The following is a 19,580-nucleotide window of genomic DNA, read 5'->3' as shown; positions in this document are numbered from 1 at the left end:
ACACACAGGAATGAGAAATCTTGGTCATAATATACTAGTTGGTTCACCAGTAGGAGTGAGGGTTCATCTGCAGACTCCCCTCAGAGAGTGTGTGTCTAGGGCTGCGTGTTTGTGTGTGTGTGTGTGTGTGTGTGTGTGTGTGTGTGTGTGTGTGTGTGTGTGTGTGTGTGTGTGTGTGTGTGTGTGTCTGTGTGTGTGTGTGTGTGTGTGTGTGTCTGTGTCTGTGTGTGTGTGTCTGTGTGTGTGTGTCTGTGTGTGTGTGTGTGGTGTGTGGACACCATCCACTCTCTGGTCAATCATCCATTTCAAATGAGTCTGTGATGACAGTGTACTGTAGGATGAGTGGCTTTTAAGAATGACTGAGTTACTGTGCATGTAGCCATTAGTGGGTGATTGATGGGCCTTAAATGTTATTTTACTAAAGGCAATTGTTGTGATGAAGTTAATGATTGATGTTATTGTTATCCCTGTACTTGTGATTAATAATGATTAGGCTCAGATGACATTTATTTTCATAGATGATGAGAGATAGATGAAGATGAGCTTAGAGCATATCATGGAACATGAGTGGTGTATATGTTGTGTGGTTAGACATGGTGTGGTTGGACATGGTGTGTGGTTGGACATGATGTGTGGTTGGACATGTTGTGTGGTTGGACATGGTGTGTGGTTGGACATGGTGTGTGGTTAGACATATTGTGTGGTTGGACATGGTGTGTGGTTAGACATGGTGTGTGGTTGGACATGTTGTGTGGTTAGACATGTTGTGTGGTTGGACATGGTGTGTGGTTAGACATGTTGTGCGGTTGGACATGGTGTGTGATTAGACATGTTGTGTGGTTGGACATGGTGTGTGGTTAGACCTGGTGTGTGGTTGGACATGGTGTGTGGTTAGACACGTTGTGTGGTTAGACATGGTGTGTGGTTAGACATGGTGTATGGTTAGACATGGTGTGTGGTTGGACATGGTGTGTGGTTAGACATGTTGTGTGGTTAGACATGGTGTGTGGTTAGAACTGGTGTGTGGTTGGACATGGTGTGTGGTTATACATGTTGTGTGGTTAGACATGGTGTGTGGTTAGACATGGTGTATGGTTAGACATGGTGTGTGGTTGGACATGGTGTGTGGTTAGACATGTTGTGTGGTTAGACATAGTGTGTGGTTAGACATGGTGTGTGGTTAGACATGTTGTGCGATTAGACATGTTGTGTGGTTAGACATGTTGTGTGGTTGGACATGGTGTGTGGTTGGACATGATGTGTGGTTAGACATGTTATGCGGCTGGACATGGTGTGTGGTTGGACATGATGTGTGGTTAGACATGTTATGCGGTTGGACATGGTGTGTGGTTGGACATGGTGTGCGATTAGACATGTTGTGTGGTTAGACATGTTGTGTGGTTGGACATGGTGTGTGGTTGGACATGATGTGTGGTTAGACATGTTATGCGGTTGGACAGTACTCAATCTTATACTGTATGTAATGTGCTTACTGATAGGCTTGATTCTGTATAAATGCCTACATGTTCAGCTTGTATGCAATATGACACTGTAGTGGACACTGGTTTGCAGACCTGTGTGTTTGTACACTCAGTGTATGTGCCTGTGTTTCAGATACTGTCTGTATGCCTTCATAAGTACCATAAGACACTAGTAGGACTAACCAGGATCACTAATAGGTGCTGACATGTGTGTGTATGTGTCTGTGTTGCAAAGTTCTTCCGATTTCTACAGATGCCTTTATAGGTACCATGCGGCAGTACTAACTGGGTGTCACTGTTGACCATATATTATACTGTAGGTCTATGGATGCTGACGTGTGTTATGTGCCTATGTTGCAGATAACCAGTTCAGAATGTCCATCCTGGAGCGCCTGGAGCAGATGGAGAGACGGATGGCAGAGATGGCCTCCCATCACCAGCAGGGCAGCGGAGGAAGTGCAGGAGCAGGAGGAGGAGCAGGAGGTGGAGGAGGAGGAGGTAGTGGGGGTAACAACAGCCAGACACAGGTAAGGTACATCATACTATAGGAAATGTGCTATTTAATTTGATGTACTGTATATGGTAGATATTTGGCTTACAGAGGATTACATGGAAAAAACATGCTCTGTGTTGCTGTTTGAGAAGTCAGGTGTTGTAAAGTGTTGTAAACTGTTGGTGTTGTAGTTGATGTGTTTGTGTGTGTTGTCAGTGTGTGTCAGGGCAGGGTCAGGCGGGCAGCAGCTTTGAGAGCCGTGTGGTGGTGGTGTGTGAGAAGATGATGAACCGGGCCTGCTGGGCCAAGTCCAAACACCTGATCCACTCCAAGACCTTCAGGGGAATGACCCTGCTCCACCTGGCCGCAGGGCAGGGCTACGCCACCCTCATCCAGACACTCATCAGGTGGCGGTGAGTGAGAACTTTTTATTGACTGGTTCTAAATGTAATGTTAATATACCGTACAGAGAGACCCTAGGATCTAGGAATATCTATTATGGAACTAGTTTAGGACCAGAAAATGATGTATTAAAAAGCTGTCAATAAAGCACGAATCTATCTATTTTATCCAGAGTTTAGTCTAAGAGTCTACCAGTGTTCTTCTCTATCCCCCACCAGCACCAAGCATGCAGACAGCATTGACCTGGAGCTGGAGGTGGACCCACTCAATGTGGACCACTTCTCCTGCACCCCTCTGGTAAGATATAGAGAGCTTTATCTCATGAAAGCACTGCAGGGGTCTTCCATAAAGCCTCCCATAAAGTTTTTCATAAAGAATGAACTTGGAAGTTGAACTTTTCCAAGAAAGTAAAGTTACTAGAGCCATCCCTCGGTGTCCATTGACCTGCTACCTCTGACCTGTGCCCCTGCGGTGTTCTCTGTAGATGTGGGCGTGTGCCCTGGGTCACCTGGAAGCGGCAGTGGTCCTTTATAAGTGGGACCGACGGGCCCTGGCCATCCCTGACTCTCTGGGACGCTTGCCCCTGTCCATCGCCCGCTCCCGCGGCCACACCAAGCTGGCCGAGTGTCTGGAGCAACTGCAAAGAGAGGAACAGCAGCCCCCTGCACCTCTGCCCCCCACCACGCGCATGTCCTTCTCCCCCACCCCCCACGATGCTCCCACCTCAGACAGCTGGATGGTCACATGGGCCAGCGACGGCGTGATGGCGCCCGGCGGAAAGAAAGGCGGCACCGCCACCACCACCACTACCTCCACCACCTCCACCACCTCCACCAACCTCAACCCAGGTCAATGCAGACTAAAGGAGAGGGAGGTCCCACACTGGTATCAGTGTGGGAAAGGGGCAATGGAAAATACCTTTAGACAACAAAGTTTTGTTGATACAGTTTGCTTAAATGGCTCTAAAATAGTATCTTTTAACCCTTCTGCAGACTTGAGAAGGCCGAGATCCGAGCCCTCCAACTACTACAGCAGTGAGTGCCAGCGAGACCTTCCCTTGGCCAAGAAACACAAGCCCAACCCAGAGCTGTTCCAGGCCAGGCCCGACAAGGCCATGTCTGTCCCGCTGAGCCTGGAGCAACAGCAGCTCCACAAGCTGTCCTTCAGCACCAAGAGCCCGTCCCCTGAGGGCCTCAGCCCAGACAAAAGTCTCTCGGGTGGGGGAAGCTCTGGAGGAGCAGGGGTAGCCAAGTGGAGCTCTAGGGAGGGTTTCTCCAGCAGGGGCTTAGGCAGAAAGGGTTCAGGGGACTCTGGGGGCAGCAGCCTGGGGAAGGAGAAGCTGGCTAGCAGGCTGAGACAGAGGGAACAGCTGGGGAACATGCTGGTGATGGCTGAGAGAGAGATGGTGGACACTGAGCTGTTTTCCTATAGAGAAGATCTGGAGAACCAGGACTGTATGACGCAGATGGACGACCTGCAGGTCAGTGAACTCACCCTACTCTCCACTGTCTCTTTATTCAAGTCTACTCTTTATCATACGTTTGCTAGAGATAGTTACTGTACTTTGTACCATGTCTTTAGTGAAGACTGTTACTCTACTGTTTACCACTCACTCCACTGCCAACCCTGTTCATTCACCTGCTCATTGCACTTACATTCACACTAGTTTACCAGACCACCATATCTGTAGCATGTCATAGTTGCAACATCAAGTCTATCAATCTGGACTGTCAGTTAATAAACATGACAAGAAGATTGAAATTGACCACCTGCAGCTCTGTTGGGCCATGCCACTGGACGCCCTGACGTGTGAAGTCAACACACACACACGCACACACACACACACACACACACACACAGAACCTAGGCCTCCCTGGCAGTGCGTGGACCTCCATCACCACATAATAAACTCCATCCATTGATCGGCTCTCACAGCCAAGGGAGCCTTCTGCCATCCATCACAGTCACACTGCTACTGAGGCTGAGCCTGGGAGATGACGGGGAGGACAGCACAGCAATAACAATAACAATTATTGTGATCGTTATGATCATAATCATCCTAAACGTCATTGTCTTGACATGGATCATGTTCATTGTTCCTTAGATTGAATTCTCACACTCAACACTCATAATGTGGAAACATCTCAGACAATGAAAATAAGAATGTTGCACAATAACCAAAAAGCAGAGTTTACAAGAAAATAGGCAATGACATGACAATGTGCTAAGTGTGTGATCTATAGTATAGTCAATCCTGGGTGATTCTCCCCCTGCAGGACAACATGATGACTCTGGCAGAGCATATCATTGAGGCGACCCCAGAGAGAATCAAGAGGGAGGACTTTGTGGCCCTGGATGGAGTGCCCCTGGACAGTGCTGGGGTCAGCAACACCATGAGCTGGTTGGCCAGTTACCTCGGAGACGTGGAGCAGCTTCCCAGCATCATACAGCTACGGTGAGCAACACAACAGAGACGCACTCTGGACTGAATGTGATCTAGGTCTGGTTTCCTGTACGCAAATGAAGCTTATACCTTGTCGAATGTGCAACGGAGAATTTGTAGGCTTTCTGATCTGGGAATCTGACCCTAAATGTTTTACCAAATATTTTATGTGCTTGACATAGCAGTAGTCTATTGGAACTACACTGAACAGAAATATAAATGCAACATGTATTTAAGTGTTGGTCCCATGTTTCATGAGCTGAAATAAAAAAATTCCAGAAATGTTCCATATGCACAAAAAGCTTATTTCTCTCAAATTTTGAACACAAATGTGTACATCTCTGTTAGTGAGCATATCTCATTTGCCAAGATAATCCATCCACCTGGCAGGTGTGGCATATCATTAATATGATTCAACAGCATGATCATTACACAGGTGCACCTTGTGCTGTGAACAATAGAAGGCCACTTTAAAATGTGCAGTTTTGTCACACAACACAATGCCACAGATGTCTCAAGTTTTGAGGGAGCATGCAATTGGCATGCTGACTGCAGGAATGTTCAACAGAGCTGTTGCCAGGTAATTTATTTTCAGTTCTCTGCCGTAAGCTGCCTCCAACGTCGTTTTAGAGAATTTGTCAATACGTCAAACTGGCCTCACAACTGCAGACCACATGTAACCACGCTACCTCAAGACCTCCAAATGCTGAGGAGTATTTCTGTCTGTAATAAAGCCCTTTTTGGGGGAAAACCTATTCTGATTGGCTGGGCCTGGCTCCCCAGTGGGTGGCTGTACCTCTTCCCAGTCATGTGAAATCCATAGATTAGGGCCTAATTAATGTATTCTCTGTAAAATCTTAGAAATTGTTGCATGTTGCATTTTATATTTTTGTTCAGTATATATCTTCAGATAACAACACTTAGCTGACTACTTTTTAAACTGTCACCATCCCCTGCTCCTCCCTGGCTCTCTCCCCTTCCAGATCTCTGTACAGTGATCCTCTGACTCCATCCTCCAGCCCCAGCCCAGGGGGGTCTCCCCTGAGGGAGGGGTCCATGGAGAGGCCCACCCTGCCCTCCCCGGCCGACTGGAGCGAGTTCCTCCAGGCCTCTAACAACAAGGTGGAGAGAGACTTGGCCCAGCTCACCCTGTCCGACCCCGAGCAGAGGGAGCTGTACGAGGCCGCCCGTCTCGTCCAAACTGCCTTCCGCAAGTACAAGGTACAGGCCGGGATGAGGTACCACACACAGTAAAAAACCTGCTGTACAAAACAATGTACAGCAATGTTATTAGGACTTCCACTCTATTTTGATGTGGTGTTGACCTTAATGTTATCAGGTGAAATGTCAAGTTATGAATGGGTCCCTTGAATCTGGAAAGGTTGCTATATGAACAAAACTACATCCTGGTCTGTGTCCAAGTGTTCTGAGTGCACAAGACACTATCTATGCTCACCCAGTAATCATCAATGGATTATGTTAATAGGTTAATTAACACTCATATGTTATCCCATCTTTCTTTCTCTGTATCTGTCTCACTAAGACACACTCAAACTATGTGGTCCCTGTGGTTTCAGCATGGGCAAAGTTTGCATCGAGCAGAGCATGGCCTTGCTTTAAGGAATGACTGCACTGCTCCCTCTTCCCTGCTCCCTATAATCTCTCTCTGTCCCTCTCTTTCTCTTTCCCTTTCTCTCTTACTCTTTAAATAATGTGTGTGGTGCCCGCTGCTGCCTGTCCTTAACCAGCTCCACACACCCCGCCCAGCCTCACTTCGCCCCCACCTGCCCCACTTCCTCACCTTGCTACCTATCCCCCATAGCTAGCTTTAATGACTTTCCACGTCTCAAACTGTTCACTGTCGTTCACAGTCATCTGTTCTACCCCTCTGCCAGCTGAGACTGGGGAGGAGAGCAACACTGGGCTGGCACCACCAGCTACCTCTCTCCTCTCCCAGCCTAGGATGGAGCCTCTCCCCCAGCGTCCTCAACCTCAGGTCCTCTGTCTGTCCTCCAGACAACCAGGGCCCTGGGCCCAGGAAGAGACCTCAGGGAGCAGTGGCCCTCTATAATAGACTACTACACCACTTCCAATACTCTGACCTCTGACTTCTCCTACTCTACTCTCTCACAGGGACGCCCATTCAGAGAGCAACAGGAAGTAGCTGCGGCAGTCATTCAGCGTTGTTACAAGAAATACAAACAGGTAAGCTGGGCACAGTCAGCCCCTTACAACACACATGGAGATGTGTTGTCCATATTCCATGACCTTACAGATACTGGTTAGATCCAGGACAGATTGTAATACATTAATTAGGGACTTTTAGACTAGCGTTTCACTTTATTCAGTTTAGTCCATTTTTCTAGGCTCAGGCTGATCCTTGTTCATGCCTGTTTGTGATTCACAATCTCACCTTTGCTTTGTTTACAAGCTAACATGGATAGCCTTGAAGGTAACATCTTTTCACTGTCTTTCATTTTTAAATTGTTATTTTTGTCAAAAGGTTTTAGGGTTTAAAATGGCACTCCTTGATAAGAGTCACTAGAGACTCAAAGCCACCAGAGGGCAGAACACATGTCAGCTTTGCTTGTTTTTTTGACTGTCTCAGATGATGCAACAATGCTACCTAGCTTTACTTGATTATCACACTTGACTTGGTTATATTGATACTCATAACCTACATCAGCACCTTTCCTAAGTCCAGTAATATTGCCTGATTCACACTCTAGGGCTGACATAAACCCTATTATGTTGGCTAGTCTATTTTCCTTTCCAGCACGGTTCCAGCAACTATAGTGAATGCCTAACCAGGTCAGCCTAGTTTGGCTTGGTTTGGTTTGGCCATATAGTATGAATCAGACAATATATGTGTGCATTTGAGGCCATCGTTTGGGTCTTCCCAACCCCCTGTTCCTGACTCTGTATATTCTCCTCTCTCTGGTCCTTTTTGCGGCAGTATGCACTTTATAAGAAGATGACGCAGGCCGCCATTCTTATCCAGAGTAAGTTCCGCAGCTACCAGGAGCAGAAGAAGTTCCAGCAGAGCAGGCGGGCAGCCGTGCTGATCCAGCAGTACTACCGCGGCTACAAGGAGTTTGGCAGGCTCAGGCTCCACCGGCAAGGAGCCGCCGCTGCCCTGGTGCAACACAAACTCAGGTATGCATACACAGTGACATGATCTGATGCATACACACAACACAGGCCCAGGAAGCTAAACACACACATCAACACACACACTCACACACAAAGTAGCTACCACTCACACTGACACACAGCAGCACAAGTAGCTAAATGCACTCACACACACACACACACGCGTGCACGCACACACACACACACACACACACACACACACACACACACACACACACACACACACACACACACAGAAACACACACTGACACGTACAGGGGCTCATTACAGGATAGTTATGCTCTTCTCCACTTGACCTTGCAGACTTCCCTTGGGGAAATCCATTTGTAAGGGATGATCAACTGCAGTCCCATTTGCAGGGTCATGGTGTCCTCCTGTGCTCATGCATAAATGATTTAGATTTTAAACATACAAGGACTGTGCATATGTGTATATATATTGATGAAGACACTACGGCTGTGTTTACACAGACAGCCCAATTAGTATATTTTTGTACACTAATTGGTCTTTTGACCATTCACATCAGATCTTTTCACACCCAATATTTTTCAAAGCTGTTCTGATTAGTCAAAAGACCAATTAGTTAAAAAAGGATTGGAGAGGCCAGTAACCATGCTATACAGAATCTCCAAAATAAAGTTTAAAAGCATGGTTGAATATGAGAACTAGACTAGCTACACACAACCACAGTGTATTTTGTTTACTGTGGACCCTCTAAAAAGCCAGTGTTCCCTCTTGTCTTGTGTGTTGTAGAAGTAGTCTGCTCTCTAAGAGGCAGGATCAGGCTGCCAGGAAGATCATGAGGTTTCTACGCCGCTGCCGCCACAGGTAAGCCCCGCCCACAACACTAATTCATATGTTTTTTTTAAATAGGTTTGTTATATTCACACACAAATACACAACCATTCAGCGTAGGGATTTGCTAGATATATGAAGGGTAAACTACACGTTAGATGGCAAGAATGAGTTTGCACAGATCTGATAAGACAAGTTCTCTGTTTTCATGTCTCTATTTTATTTATTTTTTGGACGATACAAAAGGTTGGGGGTTATATACAACACTTCAGAGACCACCCTCCTATCCTATCCACTCTCCTCTCCTCACCCCCCTCCTCTCCTCGCCCCTACTCTCTTCTCCTCGCACCCCTACTCTCTTCTTGCCCCCCTACTCTCTTCTTACCCCCTACTCTCCTCGCCCTCTCCTCTCCTTGCCCACTCCTCTCTTCTCCTCATCCCCTCCTCTCTTCTTCTCGCACCCCTACTCTCTTCTTGCCCCCCTACTCTCTTCTTACCCTGTACTCTCCTCGCCCTCTCCTCTCCTCGCCCACTCCTCTCTTCTCCTTGTCCCCTCCTCTCTTCTCCTCATCCCCTCCTCTCCTCTCCTCTCCTCGCCCACTCCTCTCTTCTCCTCGTCCCCTCCTCTCCTCTCCTCGCCCACTCCTCCCCTCCCCTCGCCCACTCCTCTCTTCTCCTCGTCCCTTACTCTCTTCTCCTCGTCCCCTCCTCTCCTCTCCTCGCCCACTCCTCTCTTCTCCTCGTCCCCTCCTCTCTTCTCCTCGCCCACTCCTCTCCTCGCCCACTCCTCTCTTCTCCTCGTCCCCTCCTCTCTTCTCCTCGTCCCCTCCTCTCCTCTCCTCACCCACTCCTCTCTTCTCCTCGTCCCCTTCTCTCTTCTCCTCGCCCCTACTCTCTTCTCCTCGCCCCCTACTCTCTTCTCCTCGCCTCCTACTCTCTTCTCCCCGCCTCCCTACTCTCTTCTCCTCGCAACCCTACTCTCTTCTCCCCGCCCCCCTACTCTCTTCTCCTCGCAACCCTACTCTCTTCTCCTCACACCCCTACTCTCTTTTCCTCGCCCCCTACTTTCTTTTCCTCACCCCCTACTCTCTTTTCCTCACCCCCTACTCTCTTTTCCTCTCCCCTACTCTCTTTTCCTCACCCCCTACTCTCTTTTCCTCACCCCCCTACTCTCTTATCCTCGCCCCTACTCTCTTTTCCTCGCCCCAACTCTCTTTTCCTCGCCCCCTACTCTCTTCACCTCGCCCCTACTCTCTTTTCCTCGCCCCCTACTCTCTTTTCCTCACCCCTACTCTCTTTTCCTCGCCCCTACTCTCTTTTCCTCGCCCTACTCTCTTTTCCTCGCCCCAACTCTCTTTTCCTCGCCCCCTACTCTCTTCACCTCGCCCCTACTCTCTTTTCCTCGCCCCCTACTCTCTTTTCCTCACCCCTACTCTCTTCTCCTCGCAACCCTACTCTCTTCTCCTCACACCCCTACTCTCTTTTCCTCGCCCCCTACTTTCTTTTCCTCACCCCCTACTCTCTTTTCCTCACCCCCTACTCTCTTTTCCTCTCCCCCTACTCTCTTTTCCTCACCCCTACTCTCTTTTCCTCACCCCCTACTCTCTTATCCTCGCCCCTACTCTCTTTTCCTCGCCCCAACTCTCTTTTCCTCGCCCCCTACTCTCTTCACCTCGCCCCTACTCTCTTTTCCTCGCCCCTACTCTCTTTTTTCTCACCCCTACTCTCTTTTCCTCGCCCCTACTCTCTTTTCCTCGCCCCTACTCTCTTTTCCTCGCCCCTACTCTCTTTTCCTCGCCCCCTACTCTCTTTTCCTCGCCCCCCTACTCTCTTCTCCTCGCTCCCCTACTCTCCTCTCCTCACTCCCCTAACCTCCTCTCCCCGCCCCCCTACTCTCTTCTCCTCGCTCCCCTACTCTCTTCTCCTCGCCCACCTTCCTTTCCTCACAGTTCCTACTTGTGCTAATAGCTGTCTGGTATTGTTTTGCTGTTTATGCGAAGCCCCTTGATGGACCATAGACTGTTCAAGCGGGTGAGTGCAGCCTCAGCAACTCAGTTCGTGCTTCTCTCTCTTCCCTGTCCACACTGTATGTCTCTGCCTCTCTCTATCTCTCTCTCTCTAACAATAGTTTTATCTGCTGGGTCGTTGTCTTCATCCACTCTTTCTCTCTCCCCCTTTTCCCTCTATCTTTTGCTTTTCTCCATCCATCTCTCCCTCCTCTCTCTCTCTCTGTCTTCCTCCCTCTATCTTGTCCATCACTGTTGCTTGATGCCTGCTTGCATGAAGGCTGCCTACTGGAGCCACAGGTGGACTGACTGAGAAGCTCAAACTCAGATCAAATGTAACTTTACTCTTATTAAACTAACCAATGCTTATGAATGACTATGTCACCGTAACACTTAACAGGCACCTCTTTCTCCCCTCTGGAAATGATTTTATTTTCATTATTACATGTTTTGTTTTGTGTGGTTATGAAGATGCCTATTCACATCATGTTTACTATGTTGCATGACTGGTGACACCTCTATGGGTCTTGCTCTTTAAAATGTACCCCCAGGCATGCTATGGGACGGATGTTCTCTCTCAAACAGCTGCGCCCCACATGACACAGTAGAGGGGGTTATGACCCCCCTTGGGTTTTGTTTACTCAAAATGTCAAAGCTCCTCTAGGCATTTCATTGGGAGCTCTCACTAGTTCAGGGCTGCTTCAAATACACATGCATCATCACTGAAAATATTATAGAAATTCCCCATGGGTACAAACTGTGTGTCTGAAAACTTCCAAAAAGACTTTGGGCATATTGACAAAAATACCTATATGACAGTTCTCATCAGCCTCATCATCTGTATGAGTCACAGACACTGTAGTTCATCTTCTGAGACAATGGGGCCTTTTGAATGTATCATTTTACATTTAAGTCATTCAGCAGACACTCATATCCATATAGTTTTTGCCTAAAGTTACCATCTGTTTTATGTAACCATACCAAATGTAACATATACTAAATGGAGTGTCTCAGATTTACATACAGAATAATAGGAAATGCCCTGAGACCGGGTTGGGGTATGTTATACTGTAGAATATGGGTCACTGTGCTCCGAGAGCAGGTGAGGTAGATATAGTACTATACAGATGTGATAGCATGCATGTTTGTCATGATCTGGGTTACAGTGATGTGATAGCACATGCAGGTCATAGTCAGACTAGCAGTACAACACAAACAATGGGAAGTCCCCTCTACCTCCAGGGAGTTAGAACAGCAGGAGGTGTACCAGTAATGGATTCACACCTCAGGGGAACAACATCTCAGACTGAGAGGAAGAGGAAATAGCACAGTGAAAAACACTAAACCGACATATACAGCACTGTGGGGGCTCACTACTAAGCTCAGTGACACCAGGTAAAGGACATTGGGGTTATATACAGTGGGGCAAAAAAGTATTTAGTCAGCCACCAATTGTGCAAGTTCTCCAACTTAAAAAGATGAGAGAGGCCTGTAATTTTCATCATAGGTACACTTCAACTATGACAGACAAAATGAGAGAAAAAAATCCAGAAAATCACATTGTAGGATTTTTTATGAATTTAATTGCAAATTATGGTGGAAAATAAGTATTTGGTCACCTACAAAGAAGCAAGATTTCTGGCTCTCACAGACCTGTAACTTCTTCTTTAAGAGGCTCCTCTGTCCTCCACTCGTTACCTGTATTAATGGCACCTGTTTGAACTTGTTATCAGTATAAAAGACACCTGTCCACAACCTCAAACAGTCACACTCCAAACTCCACTATGGCCAAGACCAAAGGACACCAGAAACAAAATTGTAGACCTGCACCAGGCTGGGAAGACTGAATCTGCAATAGGTAAGCAGCTTGGTTTGAAGAAATCAACTGTGGGAGCAATTATTAGGAAATGGAAGACATACAAGACCACTGATAATCTCCCTTGATCTGGGGCTCCACGCAAGATCTCACCCCGTGGGGTCAAAATGATCACAAGAACAGTGAGCAAAAATCCCAGAACCACACGGAAGGACTGAGTGAATGACCTGCAGAGAGCTGGGACCAAAGTAACAAAGCCTACCATCAGTAACACACTACGCCGCCAGGGACTCAAATCCTGCAGTGCCAGTCGTGTCCCCCTACTTAAGCCAGTACATGTCCAGACCCGTCTGAAGTTTGCTGGAGAGCAATTGGATGATCCAGAAGAAGATTGGGAGAATGTCATATGGTCAGATGAAACCAAAATAGAACTTTTTGGTAAAAACTCAATTTGTCGTGTTTGGAGGACAAAGAATGCTGAGTTGCATCCAAAGAACACCATACCTACTGTGAAGCATGGGGGTGGAAACATCATGCTTTGGGGCTGTTTTTCTGCAAAGGGACCAGGACGACAGCTCCGTGTAAAGGAAAGAATGAATGGGGCCATGTATCGTGAGATTGAGTGAAAACCTCCTTCCATCAGCAAGGGCATTGAAGATGAAACGTGGCTGGGTCTTTCAGCATGACAATGATCCCAAACACACCGCCCGGGCAACGAAGGAGTGGCTTCGTAAGAAGCATTTCAAGGTCCTGGAGTGGCCTAGCCAGTCTCCAGATCTCAACCCCATAGAAAATCTTTGGAGGGAGTTGAAAGTCCGTGTTGCCCAGCAACAGCCCCAAAACATCACTTCTCTAGAGGAGATCTGCATGGAGGAATGGGCCAAAATACCAGCAACAGTGTGTGAAAACCTTGTGAAGACTTACGGAAAACATTTGACCTCTGCCATTGCCAACAAAGGGTATATAACAAAGTATTGAGATAAACTTTTGTTATTGATCAAATACTTATTTTCCACCATAATTTGCAAATAAATTCATTAACAATCCTACAATGTGATTTTCTGGGTTTTTTTTCTCATTTTGTCTGTCATAGTTGAAGTGTACCTATGATGAAAATTACAGGCCTCTCATCTTTTTAATTGGGAGAACTTGCACAATTGGTGGCTGACTAAATACTTTTTTGCCCCACTGTGCATGTATAAACTCATGTCAAATGGCCTGCATTGTCCACAAATGGTCCACTCATTGTCCACTCATCCTGTTTACCTACGAGGGGGGAAAAGCTCTCTCAGAAGCAGTATAGAGACCGAAGGGAGTCAGAGAATATACACCAATCCCAGTGTTGTAGTCAGTAGTACAATTACCACAGGGCAAATGTCTATTAATTATGATATGGAACAGTAATTGGCTAGTGACTTACAGTCTGATCTATTGAGTCTATTGTACATGCTGGGGTATAATATAGTGTTTGGCTCGAGCTCAGTTTGGACATGGTTCACAAGTGGAATGCCAAGGTAATGTCAGTTCCCAATACAAATGCAGTACAAGTTTGGTTAGACTATTGTAGTCTTAATACATTTTCACCTCTTTCACAAATTAAATGCCTTCAATTTTCAATTGTGTTTGTAGTTCATCATTTAGTGATAGACACAATAATACATTCCACTGATTAAATTAATTGACACACAATTCTTGAGTAATATAGTCATTTATTTGGTGCATAGCAATATTCCAAATACAAACCAATTAGTAAATCTCTGCCTACCTTGAGGGTCTCTTTCAGCCCAGCAAATATTTGGTGGACTTGTCAAGGGACTCCTGTTTCCTCTCCTGAGATTAGTTTTGGAGAGTTTAATTATCAAGAGACCTTTTTTCAATCACATTATATTCTCAAGAGTTTAAAAGTAAATCCAACTGTTTTAAGAACCATTCTCAAGTTTCAAAGTTAGTTGACCTATTAGAATATCAAGTACTGAAGGAATGGGTTCAGTGAGCCATAAGACATAGTGATTTAGCAGAATCATTTAGACTAGATGAGATCCAGTTAAAATAAAGATTGATTAATGTTTTCTTTCCAAATCAGCACCAGGTAACGTTGACAAGGGCTATGTCGATCTTCATCTCTCTGTCTCTCTCTCGGGAAAGGTGTCCTATCTGTCTCTCTCTCGGGAAAGGTGTCCTATCTGTCTCTCTCTCGGGAAAGGTGTCCTATCTGTCTCTCTCTCGGGAAAGGTGTCCTATCTGTCTATCTCTCGGGAAAGGTGTCCTATCTGTCTCTCTCTCGGGAAAGGTGTCCTATCTGTCTCTCTCTTGGGAAAGGTGTCCTATCTGTCTCTCTCTCGGGAAAGGTGTCCTATCTGTCTCTCTCTCTTGGGAAAGGTGTCCTATCTGTCTCTCTCTCGGGAAAGGTGTCCTATCTGTCTCTCTCTCTAGGGAAAGGTGTCCTATCTGTCTCTCTCTCGGGAAAGGTGTCCTATCTGTCTCTCTCTCTTGGGAAAGGTGTCCTATCTGTCTCTCTCTCGGGAAAGGTGTCCTATCTGTCTCTCTCTCGGGAAAGGTGTCCTATCTGTCTCTCTCTCGGGAAAGGTGTCCTATCTGTCTATCTCTCGGGAAAGGTGTCCTATCTGTCTATCTCTCGGGAAAGGTGTCCTATCTGTCTCTCTCTCGGGAAAGGTGTCCTATCTGTCTCTCTCTCGGGAAAGGTGTCCTATCTGTCTCTCTCTCGGGAAAGGTGTCCTATCTGTCTCTCTCTCGGGAAAGGTGTCCTATCTGTCTCTCTCTCTCGGGAAAGGTGTCCTATCTGTCTCTCTCTCGGGAAAGGTGTCCTATCTGTCTCTCTCTCTCGGGAAAGGTGTCCTATCTGTCTCTCTCTCGGGAAAGGTGTCCTATCTGTCTCTCTCTCGGGAAAGGTGTCCTATCTGTCTCTCTCTCTCGGGAAAGGTGTCCTATCTGTCTCTCTCTTGGGAAAGGTGTCCTATCTGTCTCTCTCTCGGGAAAGGTGTCCTATCTGTCTCTCTCTCTTGGGAAAGGTGTCCTATCTGTCTCTCTCTCGGGAAAGGTGTCCTATCTGTCTATCTCTCGGGAAAGGTGTCCTATCTGTCTCTCTCTCGGGAAAGGTGTCCTATCTGTCTCTCTCTCGGGAAAGGTGTCCTATCTGTCTCTCTCTCTTGGGAAAGGTGTCCTATCTGTCTCTCTCTCGGGAAAGGTGTCCTATCTGTCTCTCTCTCTTGGGAAAGGTGTCCTATCTGTCTCTCTCTCGGGAAAGGTGTCCTATCTGTCTCTCTCTCTCTCGGGAAAGGTGTCCTATCTGTCTCTCTCTCGGGAAAGGTGTCCTATCTGTCTCTCTCTCTCGGGAAAGGTGTCCTATCTGTCTCTCTCTCTCGGGAAAGGTGTCCTATCTGTCTCTCTCTCTCGGGAAAGGTGTCCTATCTGTCTCTCTCTCTTGGGAAAGGTGTCCTATCTGTCTATATCTCGGGAAAGGTGTCCTATCTGTCTCTCTCTCTTGGGAAAGGTGTCCTATCTGTCTCTCTCTCGGGAAAGGTGTCCTATCTGTCTCTCTCTCGGGAAAGGTGTCCTATCTGTCTCTCTCTCTCTCTCTCTCTCTCTCTCTCTCGGGAAAGGTGTCCTATCTGTCTCTCTCTCGGGAAAGGTGTCCTATCTGTCTCTCTCTCGGGAATGGTTTGAGACAGAGTACAGAATCATCCTGTGAGAAGTGATCTGTGTTGGCGGTCATAGACCCCTGTTTAAATGACTTCTGTCTCTCTGTCTGTGTTTCAGAGTGAACGAATTGAAAAGGGCCAAGGAACATGAAAACCTTCAGAAGAGCCCCCTCACAATGTGACATCACTCTCCTCCTGACTCTTCCTGTTTTCTTTGTCCCTTTATACCCAAAACATTTTTCAAGAGAAGAAGAAAAAAAAAAACAGTTCAGTGAAAACACTGCGATTATTATTACTACTACTACGACAGCGTGGCTGACTCTACTTCTACTTCTAACAACAGCATTTTTCACCTTTATCTTTTCCCTCTGACGTTGTTTATGTTGGAGAGTATAGAATTAGAAACTAAGGGGAAGAAGCTGTGGGGGCAGAACATTTGCTTCATGGCATTTTTTGCACTTTTTCATGGATTGTTTTGTCTTTTTGGGAGTATCGGAGTCTAGGTTTAAGACGGTAAAGGAAGAGGAATGCTGGACATGTCTGAAAAGGTCCCTGTGGATCAAAGGAAGAGGATAAGGCGCCAAGGATGGAGGCAGATGCCAGCCAGAACATAAGGAAACATGACAGAAGCAGAAACACCTTTGGGACTGGGCTGTAATTGTATTTCATATTTTTTTAAGTGACTGATTATTCCATTTGAAGAAGAAAAAAATGTAACTTAATGAACCAAAAAATCTCGGTAATACATTGATCCATTTGCACACATACACTCACTGTCGACAGTTAGATGACTACATTCAGTATGGTAACTAGTATGGTAAATAGATCAAAATTACCCTTCCTGTTACGCTGTGCTCTACCCCGCCAGTCAGTCCAAAGGGGTGGGGTTACATATGAATGTAGGAGGGGTGTGAGCAGAAATGGGTGGGGCTTATTAAAACAATGGCTTTTTTTGTTATATAGGTTTGGAGGGGTTATGTACTGTAAGGCAAGGGATAGGGGGATTCAATGGAATTACAATTCTTCTTCTTATTTTTTATATTATTATTTTATTCTCTTTTCTATTCCTCTTTGCTTGAATCTGTTTTGTGCTCATGCCCATGACCGATTTACAACTGACTTGTCTCTTCAAAACTCTGTGTTGTCGATTTGATCAAATATGCATGCCTATGGGTGAAAGTCTTCACCTGTGTGCTGGAAGTTAGGTCTGTATTCTCTGAATTTCAATGTTTTGCTTTTGTCTTCATGTTCAAATGCAACTGAGTGGCCCATGTACCAACCTATTCTCCCAAGAGTCATGCCCTCTAGTTCCTGAGATTATACCTACATCCTCATCTTTCCTTTTTCTGTCGCCTTATTTCATTTGTTTCCTCAGTATTCTAAAAAGAAAGAAAACTTGCCTCTTTTGTGTTGTACTGATTACAGTCATGCAGGTTATCGTTGTTCTTTTTAAATGAACTTCAGGGCCTGTGAGGGCTTTTGAGGGGAAGATCACATACATTGCCTTGACGTCTTAGAGATTCTTTGAGGGGTCCCTAAGCTAGTCCCAAAAAAGGGGTTAGACAAATCCATATTTTTGACAATTGAGCAGTTTCTGTATATAAAGAAGGCTGAAGGTAGGGAAAAACATTTACCCAAAGGGGATTGTATTTTAGAAATATATTATTTTATTCATTAAAAAGGGGTCAAAAACAGGTATGAGACAAAAACAGAATATTTGTATAGTTTTGTTTGAATGCCTAAGAAGTATGGTTGTATTGTTTGTATATAGTGTAAATACCTGGGACAAAAATGAGCTATGTGCATGAAAAACATGAACAAAGGTTAAAAGAACTCAACAAAAGCAGTAGTGGCTATGCTCTGTAAAATTATTAAAAGTATTTCACTATAAGAGTATTTTATTTTATTTTGATTGTTCTTGGGATAAACATTTTGCGAAAGCATGACATTATTGCAAATGCTAAAAACTTTTAAAAAAGATAACGTATTTAGAGTTAGGAGAAATCTTCAAAATTATCTTAAGACAAGTATGTTTATGTTTACATTTTTGTTTTGGGCTACCAAGAATCTTTTGCCAATGGTGCCAAGTAATGTGAATGCTATATTGCTTAACAAGAGAATGAAGTTAATCTTAGCAGAACAGATAATCATACAATGAAATAGACACTAGCATTAAAGACCACAAGGTCCCATCCCGACTGGCAGAGGATCACAGATAGAGGTACACATTGTAGAGGGAGAAATATTTCTACAGCAACTTTTAAGTCTCTCATTTCTCTTCTGTTATCACACTTAAGAACAACCCAAGCTCTTTTGCCATCATCACCAAATACACAGGGATCACTGGTCAGTAACATTGTAAGTGCAAAAAAGCCTACTGTATGAGAAAGAGGGATTGTGTTGTTAGTGTGCATGGATTGTATTTGTATGGTTTGTATGGATTGTGTTCATATAAGGATTGTAAATGGCAGCCTTGTCCATGTGAATCTCAGCCCTGTTGTTTTTATTTTTATAATTGAGGTTGATTTAACATTTGTTTAATAGGTAGCCTAGTGGTTAGTTCATTGGGCCAGTAACCAAAAGGTTGCTAGATGGAATCCCCGAGCTGACAAGGTAAAAATCTGTCGTTCTGCCCCTGAATTTGTTATTTGTTCTTAACTGACATGCCTAGTTAAATAAAGGTTAAATAAATAAATAAATGATAACACACAGGTGATGAAATCATCGAGCTTTGATTATTAAATCTTAATTTGTTTAATAGGACAACGCACGGGTGATGACATCATTGAGCGTTGATTATTAAATCATTGAGCTTTGATTATTAAATCATTGAGCTTTGATTATTAAATCATTGAGCTTTGGACCGAGTTTGGGAAACCCTGAAATAGACTAGATCAACGTATCAAACTGCCGACACAAGACAATACTTTTTTCTAAGTGTGGGCTGGAGGCTTAACTTGACTAAGGCTGTCAGGGTCTGGACAGACCAGAATTATTCTTTGTCAGAATGTAATGTGGCCACATTGAACGAGGTACATGTGTAGCATCTCTCGGCTGGTATTCTTTGTAAAAGTAAATTGTAATTTACTTACAGGAGGAACACTTGTTTAAACAATCTAAGGTGCTAAAAATAACACAATTAAACAGTGATGTATAGATTATAGTGAAACATATGACCAATTATGGATCAGCACAGCCAAGTCAATGAGCAAAAGTGAGGGATCTATAAACCTGTAAATGTTACAAGATGCACCAGAGGACCATGTCTGAAAGATTATGAAATGAAATGTGAGACATTGATACCAGTTGATTTGATCTGTGAGTCCATGAT

General features: G+C 45.3%; 1 protein-coding gene across 2 annotated transcripts in view; it reads left to right on the top strand.

Annotated features, from left to right (window-relative positions):
* The window catches only part of LOC135504249 (calmodulin-binding transcription activator 1-like), a 672,226-nt gene extending 652,960 nt beyond the window's left edge, over nt 1–19,266 (top strand). For both annotated transcript variants that reach the window (XM_064922633.1, XM_064922634.1), the window contains 13 exons: nt 1,842–2,008; nt 2,191–2,387; nt 2,595–2,673; nt 2,861–3,224; nt 3,369–3,856; nt 4,653–4,831; nt 5,803–6,040; nt 6,953–7,024; nt 7,251–7,271; nt 7,776–7,975; nt 8,727–8,801; nt 10,769–10,799; nt 16,368–19,266. In XM_064922633.1, the coding sequence (XP_064778705.1) occupies nt 1,842–2,008; nt 2,191–2,387; nt 2,595–2,673; nt 2,861–3,224; nt 3,369–3,856; nt 4,653–4,831; nt 5,803–6,040; nt 6,953–7,024; nt 7,251–7,271; nt 7,776–7,975; nt 8,727–8,801; nt 10,769–10,799; nt 16,368–16,400 (2,144 nt within the window). In that variant the 3' untranslated portion in view covers nt 16,401–19,266. The remainder of the gene's footprint in view (nt 1–1,841; nt 2,009–2,190; nt 2,388–2,594; nt 2,674–2,860; nt 3,225–3,368; nt 3,857–4,652; nt 4,832–5,802; nt 6,041–6,952; nt 7,025–7,250; nt 7,272–7,775; nt 7,976–8,726; nt 8,802–10,768; nt 10,800–16,367) is intronic.
* The last annotated feature ends 314 nt before the right edge of the window (nt 19,267–19,580 follow it).

The sequence above is a fragment of the Oncorhynchus masou genome, chromosome 18 (assembly GCF_036934945.1).
Source record: "Oncorhynchus masou masou isolate Uvic2021 chromosome 18, UVic_Omas_1.1, whole genome shotgun sequence".
Taxonomy (NCBI): Eukaryota; Metazoa; Chordata; class Actinopteri; order Salmoniformes; family Salmonidae; genus Oncorhynchus; species Oncorhynchus masou.
The sequence above is the reverse complement of the archived record's forward strand: the minus strand, read 5'-3'. Positions and strand labels throughout refer to the sequence as shown.